The 18,142-nt window shown below is 38.6% G+C and overlaps 1 protein-coding gene across 4 annotated transcripts in view; it reads left to right on the forward strand.

Moving 5' to 3' along the window:
• The window catches only part of nkx2.2a (NK2 homeobox 2a), a 13,050-nt gene extending 6,560 nt beyond the window's left edge, over window positions 1-6,490 (forward strand). For all 4 annotated transcript variants that reach the window (XM_085391838.1, XM_085391836.1, XM_085391835.1 and 1 more), the window contains one exon: window positions 1-6,490. This exon is cut by the window's left edge. In XM_085391838.1, coding sequence (XP_085247964.1) covers window positions 1-360 — 360 coding nt within the window. In that variant the 3' untranslated portion in view covers window positions 361-6,490.
• The last annotated feature ends 11,652 nt before the right edge of the window (window positions 6,491-18,142 follow it).

An 18,142-nucleotide genomic window follows, 5' to 3' on the forward strand; every position in this document is an offset into this window, starting at 1 on the left:
TCCGCCCCGGAGAGGGAGCACCTGGCCAGCTTGATCCGCCTCACCCCGACCCAAGTGAAGATCTGGTTCCAGAACCACCGGTATAAGATGAAGAGAGCCCGGGCCGAGAAAGGTATGGAAGTGACCCATCTCCCTTCTCCCAGGCGGGTGGCCGTGCCCGTCTTAGTCAGGGATGGAAAGCCTTGTCACACTCTTAAAGCTCAGGACTTGGCGGCCACTTTTCAGGCCGGGATCCCCTTTTCGGCATATAGTGCCCAGTCACTCCAACACATGCAGTATAACGCGCAGTACAGCGCCGCGGCCACGCCACAATTCCCCACAGCACATCACTTGGTGCAAACGCAACAGTGGACTTGGTGAGAGAAATTATAGAGACTTGGCTTGGAGGCGCGGTAGGGAGTTTCACCACAAAGCAAAGAAAAAATAAAACACACAAACAAAAGACTTTTCATTTTTGCAGCTTGACTCATATATATACTACCATTTTTATTCGGGGCTCATGTGTGCGCCGTGTTTACATGTTTTCGTTAAGAGAACTGGGTCCAAACCTCTCCCATATAGATTTTATTAAGAATGTCAATGCTCTTCTTGTGATTTTTTATTTTTTATTTTATTTTTTTGTAAGTATGTTGTGTGTTGGTTGTAGAGATGTTTCCTCTTTTTTTTTCTTTGTCCCTTCGTGTTATTATCAGCACGTACGAACCACTTTATAATTATAGAAATTTTAATTTCTTGCTTCTTTTATGGACCGAAAAAAATATTTATGGCCATGAATAAACACTGGCAAGTTTTCAGCTTTTTCCCTTTGGTTTTTATTTCTTGTAAATAATTTTGTGGCAGGTGTTTGCAACGCAGAGCAGTTGCGGGAGTGTGGCGATGAAGAGGGTTGTGTAGCCTACATTTCTGAATCTTTTAATTAAAAAAATAAAATAAGGGGACTGCCGTGTAAATAAAAACTGTAGCCTCGCGGCGACGGTAAAATAACCGATTTTGTTTTTTTAAATAAAAAAAAACATCATTTAAATAAAATGCGTTGTTTCTGACACCAGGGTTTGGTTTATAGCCGCCACTGTGAAAATTCTATTTTATTTTAAAAGACACCGGTAAACGTGATGATAAAAGGCGATGATGAAAACACTTTATTGTGGCACAGAATGGAAGTGAGCACGGGAACGAAAAAAAAATCTCCAGCGCACTTCAGTTCTTTCTCTTTCAGGCAAATTTAATCCCGAAAATATTTTTTCTCAATCCGAACACCTCGCTAATAAAGAGCCGAAAGTCACTTGTGAAATGGGACTAAAATCCACTCACTTACTATAAGTGGGCTTCTCAACATAAGAAGCTTTTGAGTGAAAAGCTCTCCTTTTTGTCAGCATCCCCAACCACCCCCGGCCTTGGTTGTAAAGTGGTAGACTGCGAGGAAAAACATCGTTTAATGCAATAAATGTTTTGTTATCTTGTTAAGCGCTAAACTGCAAACAGAGCAGGACGGATCAATGACTCACCAGCCTTCTTTGTTTAATCACGGCAGCGTTCAGCTAAAATTCGCGTGGCTTACAGAGGCTTGAAGGAACTAATAAAGACATTTTTTACACGATCATATAACATGTTGGCAATCATAGCCCGCATTACAATATACTTTACGCTATTAGGCGTTCTTTACCGTGGGACCAAAACGAGCACAAATGGCTCCCCAGTGATCCGCAGAGCGCATTGCGGATTATCAGACTCCAGTCAATATCTTGAGTAAATATGATAACCTAGTTGAAAAAAATCTATGCATTTTGTTTGTCCCGGGCCAAAAAATCTCACAGCAGATGTTAGAGTCGCCCCTATCATCACCGAACAAACAGCTAAATTGGGCAGATTTGCTAATTATTTACAGAATTGAGTCTCAGGGGGCTACTGCTTTTGTGGATGACACAGACTCAATTTGTCGCTGACAGAAAGGTTTTGTGTTTCGAGCTTCCAGGTCAAATAAATCAAACTTTATTTTTTTATTTCTTTGTCTTAAAACCCCCAGAAACGTGTGTGTGCGTGTGTTAAATAAGCAGACGCAGTTATTATAGAAACCCGCCACATGCGAAGAGAAAAATGACGTGAGTACCAGTGCGTGTTATGAGAATTATAAAGAGAACCGATAAGAGTCGATGATAAATGATTGCCTGTCTGTGATTGGATTTTAGTGAACTCTGACTGGTTTCTTTCAAATCAAACTCAAACTGAACAAGTCCCGGAACAATAACGCAATTTAAAAACTCATAAGTGAAAGAATGACGCTGACATTTGTGTCAGTTTTTGTCCAACAGAGAAGGCAGCTCTGCGACTCTATCACTGCGCAACGCAAGTGCACGAGGCAATAAAAAAATAAAAAATAAAAAACAAAAGCCCAGGCCTGGTTTCTGTGGATGTTAGAGGCGTGCATGCTAACGAGCAGCAGGAGTGGAGATGCAGACAGTGTAGATAGACAGAGTTTCTTGGTGCTGTTCAGAGTCAGGGAGATGTATCCTTGGGCTTTTTGTCCTGCCTGTCACTTGGTGCCATTGTGATCCTTGCTGCACACGTTGTGTCCCATATGGGCAGCTGGGCTCGGAAAAGGAGAAAAGAATCTCTTACAAGCCCCAAATTGTATCAAGCTTTCAAATAAAGCATTGTTGTCTCTCAAAGAAAAACGAATTAAAAATTCGTGCTATATCTATTCTGGTCAAAAAAGAAGCCCCATTCACACATAACAGGGAGTCCTTCTTCCTTGATAGAGCTATGCCAACAACAGCCTTCTCATTTCTCTTTTCCCTCTATCCTCCCATTCTCCAACGTGAAAGGCCGATTATTGTCTGTCCAAAAAAGTGGCTCGTCAAGGCGCAAAAACTATTTTTAATTCTAGACAGTGTTCTTCCTTGTTTGCTGTGCGTGGGCCTGTTTCTAAAATGAACACATGGAAAAATATTTGACACTGTTTGGCCCCCGTCCTTTTTTAAGGACTTCCGTATCGAGCGTAAACTTGATCTACTATTAATTAACAATTTACGGTTAGATTTCACAGCAGCTCTCCTGACTTTAAAGCCAGTGCCGCGCTGCTGTGCGATATACGGATGTAGAACAAATAATACACCTGACTAATAATTAAATGCTGAAGCTGCCATTTGCACTTTTATTTTGCTGTGATCTCTGGAAAATGCAGATGTTTTTCCGTGAGGACAAAAACTGGGTTTGTTGGCAGGTGTGTTGTGGACTTTTGCGCATGAAAGACCGGAACTGATCCCATTCAAGTGGTTTCTTTATTCATAAATTGCCTTTACATTTTCATATTTAACAATATGATATTTAACACTTTTTCGGAACCATACAAATCTGCTTTCAGAAATTATGCTCACTTGCAAATATAAAGTGATTTAAACCAGCTGGAAGCTCCCTGCGCGTTCAGTCAGGCTCTGTCGTGTTTTCCACAAAACTGAAGTAAAACCTCAATAGTGTCTTCGTGGAAGCCTTTACGATAAACTTTTATGACGAACAGCATTCTCTTTGCACCCCCGTATTGCCATTAACGCACCAGAAAATTACACTACACCTCTATCCGCTCAGCAACAGGGTCAGATTTATCGGAAATTGCTTTTGGCTGCTTGAAGGGATAAAGCAGTACGATATTAAAACAAGCATCTTGGCGTGCAGCATAGTTCAACCTGCGTGGATAACTCTATTATATACCTTGGAATACAATACTTGAGGAAATATGCACTTGGGACACCGTGAATCTTCGTCATCCTGCCCATTTGAACCTCGACATGAATCATTTTTCTATCACGCACATCGCCAAATAAACGAGGATTTCAAAGCTATAATAAGCGGTGCTTTTCATTTAAAGGAAGCGATCTGGGTTTTATTGCCTTAAAGGAGATCCAGATTAGATTCGCCACAGTGCCGATATTAAAGAGAAAGGGGAGTGATGGAGGGAGGGGGAGGGGGAGACGGAGAAGAAAAAACGTTGCGCCAGGTTGCCACAAGATGGAAGCAGAGGTCTTCAGTTGGCGCCATGCAGCTCTTACCTGCAAATGTCGCCTTACTGCATCTAATTCCATCGCTACAAATTACTGCAGCTAGATCATATTCCAACTGCTGAAATAATGCGCCTTTTTTTCTCTTTAATGAACCAGCAAACTTGACTGTCTTTTAAGTGCATGATTGCGGTTTATGACATTGTTATGGATCTTGAGAGCATAATCATATCGCTCTTCAAAACAAACTAGGCTCGACGTAAACAGTCCACGGGCAATTAGCACAGTTTCCATTTCACAGTCAGAGAGAGGGAACTGGCGGAGAAATAGTCTGCGTGTCTCCACGGTGTGGCGCAATTGGATAGGGGGAGAAACGGGGTGCAGCAGCTCGCAGATTAATTCACTCCAGTGAAAGTGAACAATGGGGGTGAAGTAAGGTTTACCAAAGAAAGTCTGAATCAATCATCGCCTTTTACAACAAAGAAGGCTGTGAGTCATAGCTGGTCACGCGTGTGAAAATCTAAATCTACACCGCTGCTACGTTTTGTGCCAGAAACGCAAAGGAGAGGTGTGTGTTTTTGTTTTTTTAAAAATAAAATGAAAACAAAATAATAACTAATAATCTACTTGGAGCATCAAATAAACTCAGAGAGGGCTGGATCTGTTTCCTTACGATCAAAGGAAAATAATGAAAATTAAGCATCATATTTGGTATCAAGAATCAAATCGTTAGCATTTTGGGTTTTTACATGTGCATCACGTCCTGCAGTCACATAGACTTACTTTCCAAGCTGCAAAATGCCTGAACACATCCCTCCATGTAGAGAACTATGCAAAGCACTGCAAAATGGGTCAAATGACGTCAAAGTAAAAGCTACCATCTTTATGCACCTGCTCAGTTCAGCGTCAGTGAGCTTGCAACTGTAGGGGGCCTCATTGGGTTAGAAACGTTTCGCAGCAGGGGGTGCGGAGATGCTGAACACGGTGAAGGAGGGTTGAGGGGAGAGGAGATAAATTCTTAATCTGCTTGCATTGTGACCAGTTTTGACTTTGGAATAAAAACAGCGGTTTGAAACAAACACACACAGCGCTGAGAGCAGAAACATATCAAGACATCAACACTGGGGCTTCTTCTGTTTGCTGTTTTGGTGTCAGCCGGTGGGCATGTGAAAGTAACACGGTCATATTCGAATCCACGAGCTGCATTCAAATTGGTGCTGTGTGTATTAGTGTAGGCGGCAGGCTGCTGTGTGAAGCAGACAAAGCCCACATGACACATACACAAGTTGACTCAGCGAGCGTCTGCAGAGTACTGTTCACATCAGCAGCCCATCTGCGTGAGAAGAGTCTGGAGAGGTGCGAGCTGCCTAACACAAACACCAGCATCTATGACTTACACAAGGAAGAAACCGGAGAGCTGAAGTTTTCTGTGGAGCTCAAAGGGGAATCCTTCCATCGTCTCCGAACAGCTCCAGCTTCTGTCACACTGTGTTTATCTATAAGATTAAATAAAACAGGATTGTCTTTGTCCACTTCAATTTGAACTGTACCCATTTAACAGTCAAGAGTAGTGCTTTTCTATGATACACTAAAAGCAAGTATACGCCTGCAGCGCTCTGTAACAAATCTATTTGATTCACAGCCGATGATAAGCTAAATTCATAAAAGGCTTGTCATTGTTCTCACTGAATGAAGTCACTATTTGTAGATGACTTATCTAATGTGTCTAATTAAAGGAATAATTGTGAAAAAGCATTTTAAGTTGCGCACAGTTTATTTTCTGGTATGAAAGATTTCTTGATGTTAAATTGGCACTCGTGTTTGAACTCCATTATTGGGGGAATATATACTAAATATGAACACAGCTTGTGTTATTGCAATGACAAACTATATGCTTCTACCGTGAGCACATTAGGAGGGGTGTAACATATACTTACCATTACTTGTTTAGCTCATTAGCATGTACACGTAAACATCATGGCATCCATTGGTTTAACAAGTGGACACCAGCTCTCCATGCAGCTTCTTACTCTGCAGCGCTTTGACTTGTTATTGCTTCTCCTTTCTTCCCCCCTGACTGCAGTTCTGTTGCACTATAAAATCTATTCGCTTGAGTTTCGTCATCCATGTAAGCCCACGGTCACAACCTTCACTTTACTTCTATAACAGGGGTTTTTTTTTTTTGGTGCTTTTTTCTTTCATATTTGTCTGCATTAGAGGTATGAAATGCCAAGACAGGAAATGTAAACACAGTGACGTTATTCGGAAATTTAATGATTTTAAGGAAAATCCAGTCATTGGATACGATCTCTAAGTAAACACTGCAAGACATCCGCATGTATTCAGTTTTCATTCTTGCCTCCACACGCAAGAGAAAACACGCCACGGTGTTTTGCCGTGGGAGACGCTGATCGTGCAGTTCTTTAAAAGTGGCAGGTCTGAGTTTAAAGTGCTGCAGATGACCAGCAGCCAGCTCAGAGTCATCTCACGGAAAAGGGGGGGGGGGGCGTCAAGGTTCTTGACTTTGCTGAATGTTGAGATTAAGAAAACAGCAAAGAGATGAGGAGAGTGACAGGGTGAGTAGAGTGCTCAGAGACTAAAGTTTGGATTTTTCTTCTCAAATCATTTACTCAATCTAATCTACTCCACGAACCGATGTAAAATCCTATAATGTGTATGATGAATTAAATAAAGGACTGCAAAAAAAAATCACGTTGTTTTGTTAATTTTTGGTATTTTCTGACGAGTGTGCTTAGGATCATAATGAAATGATGATAAGTGGGATACAAATTTAATTTACCTACCACGACATGGGTATGAAACGCAGATAGTGTATGTCATAATTTTTCTTAAAATGTTCCAAAGTATGAATCATTAAGTCATACTGTAGCAGCCAATGCCTCTGCTTCCATGAGAGAGAATTACAAAAAAAAAAAAAGGTTGTTGAGTGCCATTAACAACTAAATGTGTCTCAAGCAGCAATGTTTAATTCAGCCTTCTCCAGCCCTCACTGATGGGCAAGCTCTGATGCATTACTGAAAAAATAGATATAAAATCATTCATCCATCATTTTTAGCTGGTGTAAAGTGTAAGGGCAAAGGTCAGGGAATACGGTGATTATTAGTTTTATACAATGACCTGCGAGATCAACTGAGATTCTTGAGCCTGCCATTTTAAATATGTAGTCACACCACCTTATTCTAATGGAAAAGATGTTTAACAGTCAAGTGCTGGAGCAAATATTTCTTCATCTTTTATCAACTTAACTTTTTAAATCGACCTAGTAGCTCTGATGCTGTGGTATTAATGCACTGTACACGTGAAGGGGCGTTAAGCCCTTTGCAGAAGAAGCAGGAAAAGTAGATGATTCAAATTTCAGTGTCTATAGTATGAGTGGACTGTTCATGCACCCCTTTGGTTTGCCAACAGTGTCTTTTTTTTCTTTCTTTTCTTTTCTTTTCTTAAAAAAAAAAACAAAACAAAAAAAACAAGACTTAATTTCACACCAGGTGACTTTTTCTACACATTATATCCAAATGATCCAGAGTCCTTAATTTGTAAATTAAGGCAACATCATTCACAGTCTGTGTACCTGTGCAATGCCTGTGGGACAATGCAAATATGACACATTACCTTTTTGTTTCAGATATGCTGTAATTAATGATTAATTAGATGAGCTGATCTACATGCCCAAATAAATATGCAATAAAAATACGATAAAGATAGGCACTCTTATTTGGACTTGAAACCGTTTCATAGCACCTGCAGGTAAATTTCAACCCACGGTGAATGATAATGTTCAGAGCCGACTAAGCTCAAAGTCGACTCTCTCTTGCATCTCTGAGTTCTATTAAAAGTTGTGCTGCTGTGTTATGATATGCAAATCACCATATGGTCTTATTTCCCTTTGTCTTCTCTTTCTCAATGTTCCACCTCAGGACTTGAATTGTCTTGTATAAAACCCACAGTCCGCTGCAGTCAGGTGGGCTGGATGGGGGACAGCGCCAACAATCAGGTTCCCAGAGTTGAGTGTTTATGCCTTTCACTTAATGGATTGTCTCACCTTCTTCAGAGGATGAACATGAGGTGCTTGAGATGCCAGCACTGCAAATGGATCCTGGGCCTTTGAGGCTGATAACGACTGGCCGTCATCTGTTTCAGACATGCTTCAATCAGCAGGCGTGATGATCAAAGAGCAGCAATGTAGCAGCAGTGTTTTACCAATTCAAATCATCTAATTAACTTCCTGTTTAAAGAGGATGTAAAATATGTGTAGCAGGATGTGCCTATCATGTGTTTGTGCACTTGTGCTCTGTGGTGAATTTTTAATGTGTTTCATGGCTCTCTGCAATAGATGGAAAATAAAAGTTTCTCTATATTTCCTTTTGCACTGCCTGACTTCATTATACAACGTATCACATCGCGTGCTCTTTGAAATGTATGAGTATGAAGCAATAACCTTCAACGTATTCATCTGTTGTAGTCATTAATGCATAGATCGTCCTACCAAACAGCATGGGTGCCACAAACATCACAAGCATGGCCACAAACTGCTGAAGAACTCTAACACTAGCATGGTGATGCAGAAAAATCCCTCTATACAAGCTCATCAAATATGTAATCATTTACATCTCGGGGGACAAATTCATTATTATGAATTTGCATTTTTTTATTTATGCATAAAACTCTTTTTTAACTCGTAATGTGGTCCAAATCCAACTGCAAAAGTTTAATTTGTTTGATTTTTTTGTTTTGTTTTCGGCTCCATTCATGCTCCACGTTTCTAAACGACATCAGCACCCTCAACCCTGCAGGTTCCTCAGATCCTCTGCAGTCCATTGTCCTTTTTCCTTTACTCAGAGGAAAAGAAAAGAGGCAGCTACATTTAACTTTCAGGTCGTCAAGTGTTCCATTTCTTTTTGAAACCAACACTGTACATATGAAATGTTATTTATTATGTATTTGTATCTGTTCTTCCCATCAAAGTTTGCTTTAAATGTGAACTGTACAGACAATTACCCAAAATTTATTTAAATAAATGTTATTATTGCATTTGCTTTGCTATTTGAATTTTATTGGTTTTACTAAATGACAAACTTGTACCTCATTTGTACATCATTCATATTGATTCAGAAGAAAAAAATGACCAAATATCTGATATCATGCAGCACAACAGTACATCACATACTGCATATCTGTAAACAATATATTTATGTATCTATATATTTTACTAATTTTATGTTTGTATATGTTGTATTTCATTTCATGGGGAAATAGCATCCTGTTTTGCAGTGCACACAGAGAGAAAGAGAGAGACAGGCTATTGTGTAGACTGTTATATAACTGAAGCAGTGGGATGTGTTCAGGGTAAAACTTTAAGGAAGGCTGTACGTTCAGTTTAACACACTTTGTAAATGCTTCAGTTACAAGAGTTAATAGTTTCACAGATAGTGTTACTGTTAGTGTTCAAGTGCTTAGAAAAGTAAATAATAATCTATTTCTGGTGCTAACGCATTATTTTTGCCTTATATTGGCAAAAATCTTATGTATAAAGTGTATAAAATCTCCACTAATAAATGAAAGGCACAGTCACAGTGCTGATTTCTGTGCCTTCTACAGAAGCAGAGTTCTGGTTCGTGATGACAACTCTTATGTTTATTAATCTTCAGTTATCTGAGATGCAAAAAAGTTTAAAACAAACAGAGGTTTAATACTTTAGTGTAATTTGATTGGATGAAGAATATGAAGAATAGTGGTAAATGTGGCAAAAGGATGAACTGAAGGACACATGAAGCGCACGCATGGAAAAGGTGAAAACATCAAAGCACATTTATTTTATTGTAAGGTGCACACAGTGAGTCAGAAACACTTAAGAAACAATGTAACCACGCCCTCAGCATTTTAGACTGAGGTACTCTTGAGCAAGACAAGCACAGAACTCTGAGGCATGATCTGTTAGCTCTCGATTATCATCCAGGTAACTGCAGAAATGTTGCTGCGTGATTCTTTTTAAAGTTGTGTCTGAGTGAGTGCAGCGTTTTAATAATGTTTATTCACTTTCACTCAATTCACAAAAGCTTAGAAGAACTTTTGCATTTTTACAAAAAGGTACGTTTATTAAAAGTCCAAAATGAGATGATGTGCGTGTTGTCAAACACTTTCATCTATGAATGTGTGTCATATTATTAACCCAGCTAACTTAAACAATACTTTCATAATACGGTTTTTAAAAAGTGTATGAATTGAATCCAGCAGAGAGGTCCATTGAAGCAGGTTCTGTTTGCAGTGGTCAGTCTTACTGATCAGGTAAAAATCTCTTCTTAGTTTCTGTAACTGGGAAAAATCCACCGCCTGCAGAGTATATATGATGTTTCATCTGTGAGCAGACAGATGCCAGAAATAGTTTCTTTAACATGGTTCACTTTCCATTTGATGGTTTCTCCTGTATTATTAAATTAGCTTCACATGCAGAGCACTGAACTGCATTCAGAGACACTTTTTTAAAGAGAAAGCTTTCAAGGTCTCTTTTTGGAGCTCAGGAATGTTTGTTCATCAGTATCAGTGATGACTGGAGCAACAATTTATTGGATAACCAAAGAGACATTTTACAGTTACTTAAAAACTCAGAACTGTTTTTGGCAGTTCACTTTTTGACTTGCCATCATGACACTCATCTGTTCCTGTTTAGATTCATAATGGTGGCGACAGAGCAGCAGCGTGGGAGTTTAAGAAAGGAGTATTTGAATGCAGTCAGTAACAGCATGTGTCCTTTCTTCATGTGAGTTACTGAACTTTTTTACAGCAAGAAGGCCTGATGTATTTTTATAGCAATAATGCCGATGCAGCGACTCCACATGCAGACTGAGGCTCTTGTTTACCTCAAAATATGAAATACTGAGAATCCATTTTACTTCCAATTTATTTGCAGATCAGAAAGCTGACATATTACAAGTCTTCACATTCCTTGGGATTATTTAAAAAGGCATATTAAACATATATAATCTCATTCCATCATTAAATATGTTGCTGACAAGATGTTAGTAACATAATAGTAATTTAAAAATTAGTTTTACTCCTAATGGCCATGTGTAATATATCTAGGCCTGCTTTTAAACAAGTGGTCACATCCATGTAATTTACATGCAGTGTTCTGCATTTCTGCAGTGTAGTGAACGTCAATAAATCAAGTAAAAGCTGTGAGAGGTGAGCTGTGGCGGGCGGCTGAAGGGTGTTTTGTGTGTTTTCCTGTCGAGTGAGCAGCAGCAGTAGTCATCCGAGCTGAGGAATCTTTTTATGACTCCTGCACTCATGGCTGGAGGGAAGAGAGAGGACGAACCGTCTGCAGCGTTTTAGCACACAATTTCCTGATGGTTTCAGAGAAGAGGCCAGCCAAGCATTTCAAGTGGCGGAGCAGCGAGAGGGCAGTATTGCAGAGGAGAGCAGGTAGTGTAATGATCAGGTAGACAAGATGACATCGAGCGTCCTCAGAGACGGTCAGACACACTGAGTTCACATCCTTCCAGGCAAAAAGAACCACTGAAACAGGACGAGACAAAACCAACAAACAAGAGAGCCATTAACCACGAGAAGACTTGTTATTACTGTACAGCAGCACAAAGTCAGCGCAGTCTCTGTGCAACACATACAGGAGCACAAACACCGAATACACATGAACTGTTGGCAATAATAAACTGGTATTTGCAGCATGTGTGTAATAGCATGCATTTCTGAGTAGTCACCAACAAAATGGACAAACAACTTCACAATAAAATAAACCATCTTTACGAAGTGCACATGTGCACAACTCATAAAATAGTTATTGCAATCTCTGTCTGCATCTCCTGGGATGAGATCTGATAATAAATGCCAAAGCATAATAATATCTGCACATGTATGTGACTATTAGTTTCTGATGAATTATTTTAGAGTTGTTTTTTGAACTGCATCTCAATAAATCACAGTTTATGGTGCAAATTCTTGCAGGGTTTATATTGTGTGGCGAGCCTCGTTTCACAGTTTGTGATGATCTGCTGTTGATTTATAAAAATCTGCCAGACGTAACAGGTAATTTAACAACTTCTAAATGATTCTCATGCATTGACAACATGATTAAATCCAGTGGAGTATAAACAGTTTTTTCATCACTAACTTCAGCTCTAAACAAACTGTCCAAACTTTAATGAATCGACTAAGGAAAAAGTGTCAAAGGTGCACTTTGACTCACAGGTATGTAGATTTTTAAAAGCTGTATTATTATTTTATATTACACTTCTCATTAAACATGTTTAATTTAAAAATAAATGTTATTCACAGAATAAGGCTGATTTTAAAAGTGTCAATACTCGAACACTCTTTGGTCATTTTCTGCGTTTTAATATCTTTTAAGCAACCAGCCGAGTTTGCTACAGATCACAGCCTGACACAGTGCTGAGATAATAAACCAGCATCTTAATCTGAATCTGAATTTGAATTAGCTGAAGTGGCAGTTGGCTGTTTGGTTAAATAAAAACTGTCCTTAACATGTGGACAATCTGACATTTTCTTTCTGTAGTTCCTCAGAAGAGCACTAAAGAATTATAGAGAGACTGAACTGTTGCATGTTGTTGTTATAGACGGGTGTATTTTGGCCTGAATTTGATCGTTTTGCACAGGTTTTACTCTCTTGCTATGATTCAAGCTGAAACCCATGTCACACTTTTTACATTTATCTCAGAGGTACTTTTTATAGTAACATTCCTCTGGTTTCTTTAAAGTTTCTTTAAAGTTAACTTCCTCCTTCTAAAATAACTGCCTGGTAATTGGTAGAGCACTCCTTGATTCACTTGATTTGCTGCACAAAGTCAATATGGGAAAATATCAACCATTCTAATAGACACACAACACACAAAATGTGTAATGATATAACAGATGTACTGTGTGAATAATGGTTTAAGACATTAAAAAAAGGATAATCCATTTATAAATAATCCGTTTTTTTGTAAACGAGGCAGGACAGAAAATGACTGGTTATTTATTCAAAAAGCTACTTACTATGAATAAATATTTTTAAGGGGAATAAGGATATTGTTTTTTCTTTTGGACAAATTCAAACCACACAAAGCAAAATTTAAATGAAATAAACCCGTAAAAATAGATTTTATTTCCAAAAACAAAAATTTATTCTTTGTAAAGAATAAATTTCTGAAAGTGTGCTGGATACAGATACATGCACTGCAACTGTACATTTGTAGTAGTGTAAAAGTATATAGTAGTATATTCCTTATTTGTATATGTTATATATAATTTGTTATTTATTTTTCTATAAGATACAAATAGCTATGTTTTTATTTATTTTTTACGATGCCATTTTTAAAAAAATAAATTCTGCATACAGTCTTCTACCTTTTCAGGATTACAGCTACCTGGCATTCCCATCCAGCATACAGCGTTTTATTCAGACAGTGCTCAGTAAAAAACGAATAGAAATTAGAGTTTTAATCCTTTGACACTTTGCAGGAAAACTGGACTTTGACTTCATATTTTAAATTGCAGCACATGGTGCATTCTTGTAACTGTCAGGATCAATACATTCACAATTTGAAGTAGTTTTGCGATGTGTTTATGTGGATTCATCTAAATAATGGTAGGCTGTCAGGTGGCCTACTGGATAAAAGCATCCCAAAGTGGGGACAAACAGACAGGTAAAAATGCCACATTGATATGCAGCTTCTGCTCACATTTCCATTGTTGAGTTGTGAGGCCATTTAAAAAGTTTCCGTCTCCACGTTCAGCTCTCAAAGTGTTTTCAAACTTTTGATTAGAAGATACATCTCTTGACTGTTAATGTGAAAATAAGCCGAATAAATGAATTCCTGGCATAAATGGACATCAGGAAACACTTGATGCAAATTGCAGCTATTTGCATGCATTTCAGGTGCAAAACCATGTTTGATCATTATTATTATTATTATTTATTTTACGGCACTTTTTTTATTCAGAGGTAAAATATATTTATATATCTAACTTTATACTGTTTCTACATTAACAAAGCTTTCTTTTGGGGGGGGGGGGGGGGGGGGAGAAGAAGTGCACTTAAATGTTTGAACAATGTTTTGAAGCTTCTTCCAAAATCCAAAAATTATCTAAATTATTTTATTATTTTAACTTTATGCAGCCTGTAATGACTAAAGCAGACATGATTGTAAATCTGAACAGCCTCTTGATTTATTAAGAACAAAAAAAATGCAAATTTGGCTCAAGAAAATGAAAACGGAAAAGAAAAGTCAAAGCAGAACATTGCAAACACTTACATGTCACTGGAAAATGCCAAAAGTCCAAAAAATTATCTTCTACCTTATAATTCTAAGAATCCTCAGTACTTGAACTATGTCTAAATATTGTTATGTAAAACAAGTAAAACGGGGATCCACTTCAAATTAAACTACAAAATTACATTTCAGGACATCAAACAGATTTCATCTTATCACAATAATTGAATGCAAGGGCAACCAAATACAGGAGAAGGACTGGCAGATCCATTTTGCCATATGAGTAACTGGGTGACAAATCCAGAGTGAGCCACGGTTGAGTCACAACTATACTCTCTAACAGCTTTGTTTACCTGCCCTTACTGCTGCCACAATTAATGCAGCAGAGAAGTGGACGAACCAGGTACCCTTGGAACCAAGCACCCAGTCCAAGTACACTATCTGCTTTGTTCTGCCATGCATTTGGTAGTCTGCACTGATCTGCTGCTGTGGTTTTTAATTGTTGCTACAAAAGAGAGCAGCTATGCTAAAATATCGCCACTCAAAACAGTGCAGAGGACAGTGGCACTCACAGAACTCGGAGGACCTAAAATTTCAGGAAGCTAAATCAGTTTCAAACATGGAAGGGCACAGTTTGTTGTCTCTTTTTCCTTTGTTGTTGTTGTTATTGTTGTTTTGTTTTTCAAATCTCAAATAAAGTGACTGGTCATAGTTACAGATACAGGATTTATTAAGTCATGTGTGTATAAATTATATGCATAAAAATATGATCTATAAAGTTAATCTCACCAGTCATTCTTTAAAACTCATCATGACATGATTAATGGATCACTGACAGCCTGTCCACGCTTTGCAGTGCCACTGTAGCTTAACGAACCTTAATTAAGGTTGTTATATGCCTTGCTAGTCTTCAGCTTCAGTTTGAAACCTGGAATCACAATCACTTGTTGTCATAAATGTGTACTACAAGGTACAATTTTTATACTACTTTTAATTTCCTATCTGATTAGTTTAGCATATGGTTCAATAATTTAAAAAATTGTGCCAACTGATGTGAAGGTAATTTTTTTGCAATGAGTGTTCTTGAGTGAAATGGTGTACTCAACACATCTTTGACTTAACTTTCCACTCACATTGATGATTTTATTACATTGATGTGATATTAGAAGAGTTTAACATTTTTGTAAAAAAGCAGAAAGAAACTGTTTGGGTTTTTTTGTTTGGGGGGGGGGGGGGGGGTTCTATGGCATGGAAATTAAAAGAATATGTCCTCTTTCAGGCAACATAGAAAAGAATTTAACACAATTCAGTATCTTAATTTGCTTCCAAAAACAAGAAGGAACATTCAGTTTTCTACCACCAGCATAGCTACATATCCCACATGCTGTTATCCCCCAGCTGCAGCACATAATCCAGTCTGATTGGCCTTTACTGCAACTTTATCAACTTAACGAAAAGCTGTATTGTAATACTTTAAGAATAACTTCTAAACGTTAATCCTATTACAGTATGTTAAATTCTTCTTTCCTCCATTTTCCACAGCTGTCAGATTATGGTCAGTGCCCATTAAAGCCCATATTCTGTTTTTGGCACCCTATTAGCATCATTTCGTCCATCAAGCGACATTAATTGTGAATGAATGCAAACTCCTGCAGAAGAATACGGTCTTCAAGAGGTCTGTCACATACTTTCTCCACTTGGGAGGACCTTTAACCTACTTAGCTGAGGAACCGGACCGTTTCAAGTAGTGCAGCTGAAAGATATGCACCTGCCCGCTTTTTACTCTCACACTGCTCTGCGATTTAAGAGGAGAGAAAGTATTTGATCTAAATGGTACTACACTGACTGCAGGTGTGGAATTTCCTCCACAAATCTCAGCAAAAATTCACCCTCTGGGCCGGGCAGTATAGAGATGCGCTTTACATGAAGAAAAACTGATTAGAGTTGTTGTAAGACTGGTGCGTTTAATACCAGTATTTGTGTTTATTTTGCGCCATGCTCTAATATACGAGCCTTTTTGATTCCATGCGCACGAATGTCCAAATACAAATATCAGTAATCTGGAAGAAAAGCTGTACATAAGATCCCCCACCTCCCTCCAGTATCCTTCAATTTACAGATGTAATAAATATCGTGGTGGGTGTTGTTTGACTGTTAAAGAATACTTGCTGCTTTCTTCTTTTTCTTTTCGTTGACGAACCCTGACATGAATTTATAAATCCCTGGCTTCTTTTCCGTTAGAATATGTTTGAACTTAAATTTAAAAATAACGATCCCAGTCTACAAGGTTCGGTGTGTATTTTCAGGTTTTCCTTCTTCTCCTTCTTCTTCTTTGTAAACTCGCCACACCAAAATGCGTCGTTTTGCAAATCCACCTTTTTCTTAACATACCCAAGAAGCTGTTTTCTTTTAACTAGAGGCCGGTGTACTCACAACGAAATCTAAACGAAAACACTAGAAATCTAAGGAAGATGTCCCAGACAATCGAAAGAGAGATTCACGGTTCACGCGTAAATTACGCACAGAAAAATTTACCCAGATAAATGATTCCCGTAGCTTAGATAACATTACAATAACGGCACACGTTTGTTTCCACTTTTCAAAAATCATCCAAACAAAGAAGAAGATGAGAAGTAAGAGAAACTGGAAACCACTTTTAGTGTGATTAATTTCACTCGTATTATTTTACAGATAGAAGTGGGAAATGTGAGGGGTTGTAGGAGCTGCAAGACGAAATCGTTTTCGTGTTTTCTGCACTTTGTGCTCGGCCGGTGCGTGGTTGAGGTGACAGGTCAGGACCCTGGCCCTCTAGCCATCTCTCCACATCTCTCAGGGTATTGAACTAGCATCGAAGAGATGGAGAAAAGCACTTCAGTAACCAGGCGCTTGAATCCATCTGCTGTGCTGAGCTGATGGAGGCGAGGGTATTGAGCAAAAGGCTATCTGTAGGATACAAACTACATAAATGGGTTGTTATTAGGTTCTCGTTAACAACACTTAAATGTTCCGATAAAAGCGTAGATATAGAGAGAAAAATGGTTAGAATGTTGTTATAGAAAGTCGCCGCTGTTTATCTGAACACCGCGGTTTGCGCCAGTAATCTCTATCGTTAATGAACACAATTTAAGAGATCATTTAGTCCCTGGTGGCAAGCACGCTGATGCCTATAGAATATTATGTAACATACTTCTGTTTGTCTTCAGGAATAAAGTCACAGAAGCATGTGAACTGATTTGCTCTGTGACTTAGTGAGAAAGCTTAACGTCTTCTTTAAGGAAAAATGTATTCCATAGACACTAACTAGCTTCCCATTTGGAATTTTGGGAATAAAAAAGCAGTATTCTTCGCCATAGTGCCAACAATTTATTGATTGTATTTCTTGTATTTATATGAATAATTCCCCGATGTTTTTCAGAACGCATCGTACCCGTTTGCTTGACTAAGCAGACAAGCGAAACTAAGCACGAGACAAAAATTATTGCTAAACATAGTTTGAAAAGTGGAGAATATTTTAAATCTTTTTCTCTTTGTTCGTCTTAGATTTGTGAACCAACCTTGGGTGGGCCTTCTTCACGAGTCCCGGCGCGTTCCTTTATATGGCTCCGGTTGCATTTTCCGCATCATCTCCACAGGATGTAAAAGTTAACTAGGACTGAAAACTATATAAAAATGAACTATAAGCGCCTATAAGAGTTGCATGCAGCCTACCAGCTCCACATTTTTATGGGATCCTAATGTGGAGGGTTTGTGGACCGGGGTCCTGCTCTCTGACTCAGTAATCCACAAGGTTGAGAGGTTTGCCTCATTTACATAATGTTAGAGGTCTGGGCCGAGGCCTACTTTTCTTTTCTACTTGAAAAGACACCATGCTGCTGTTCCCAAAAGAGTGGAAAAGGCTCACAG

The sequence above is a fragment of the Rhamphochromis longiceps genome, linkage group LG19, assembly GCF_057381845.1.
Source record: "Rhamphochromis longiceps isolate RC_006_pf linkage group LG19, R_longiceps_female_GT1.1, whole genome shotgun sequence".
Classification (NCBI taxonomy): domain Eukaryota; kingdom Metazoa; phylum Chordata; class Actinopteri; order Cichliformes; family Cichlidae; genus Rhamphochromis; species Rhamphochromis longiceps.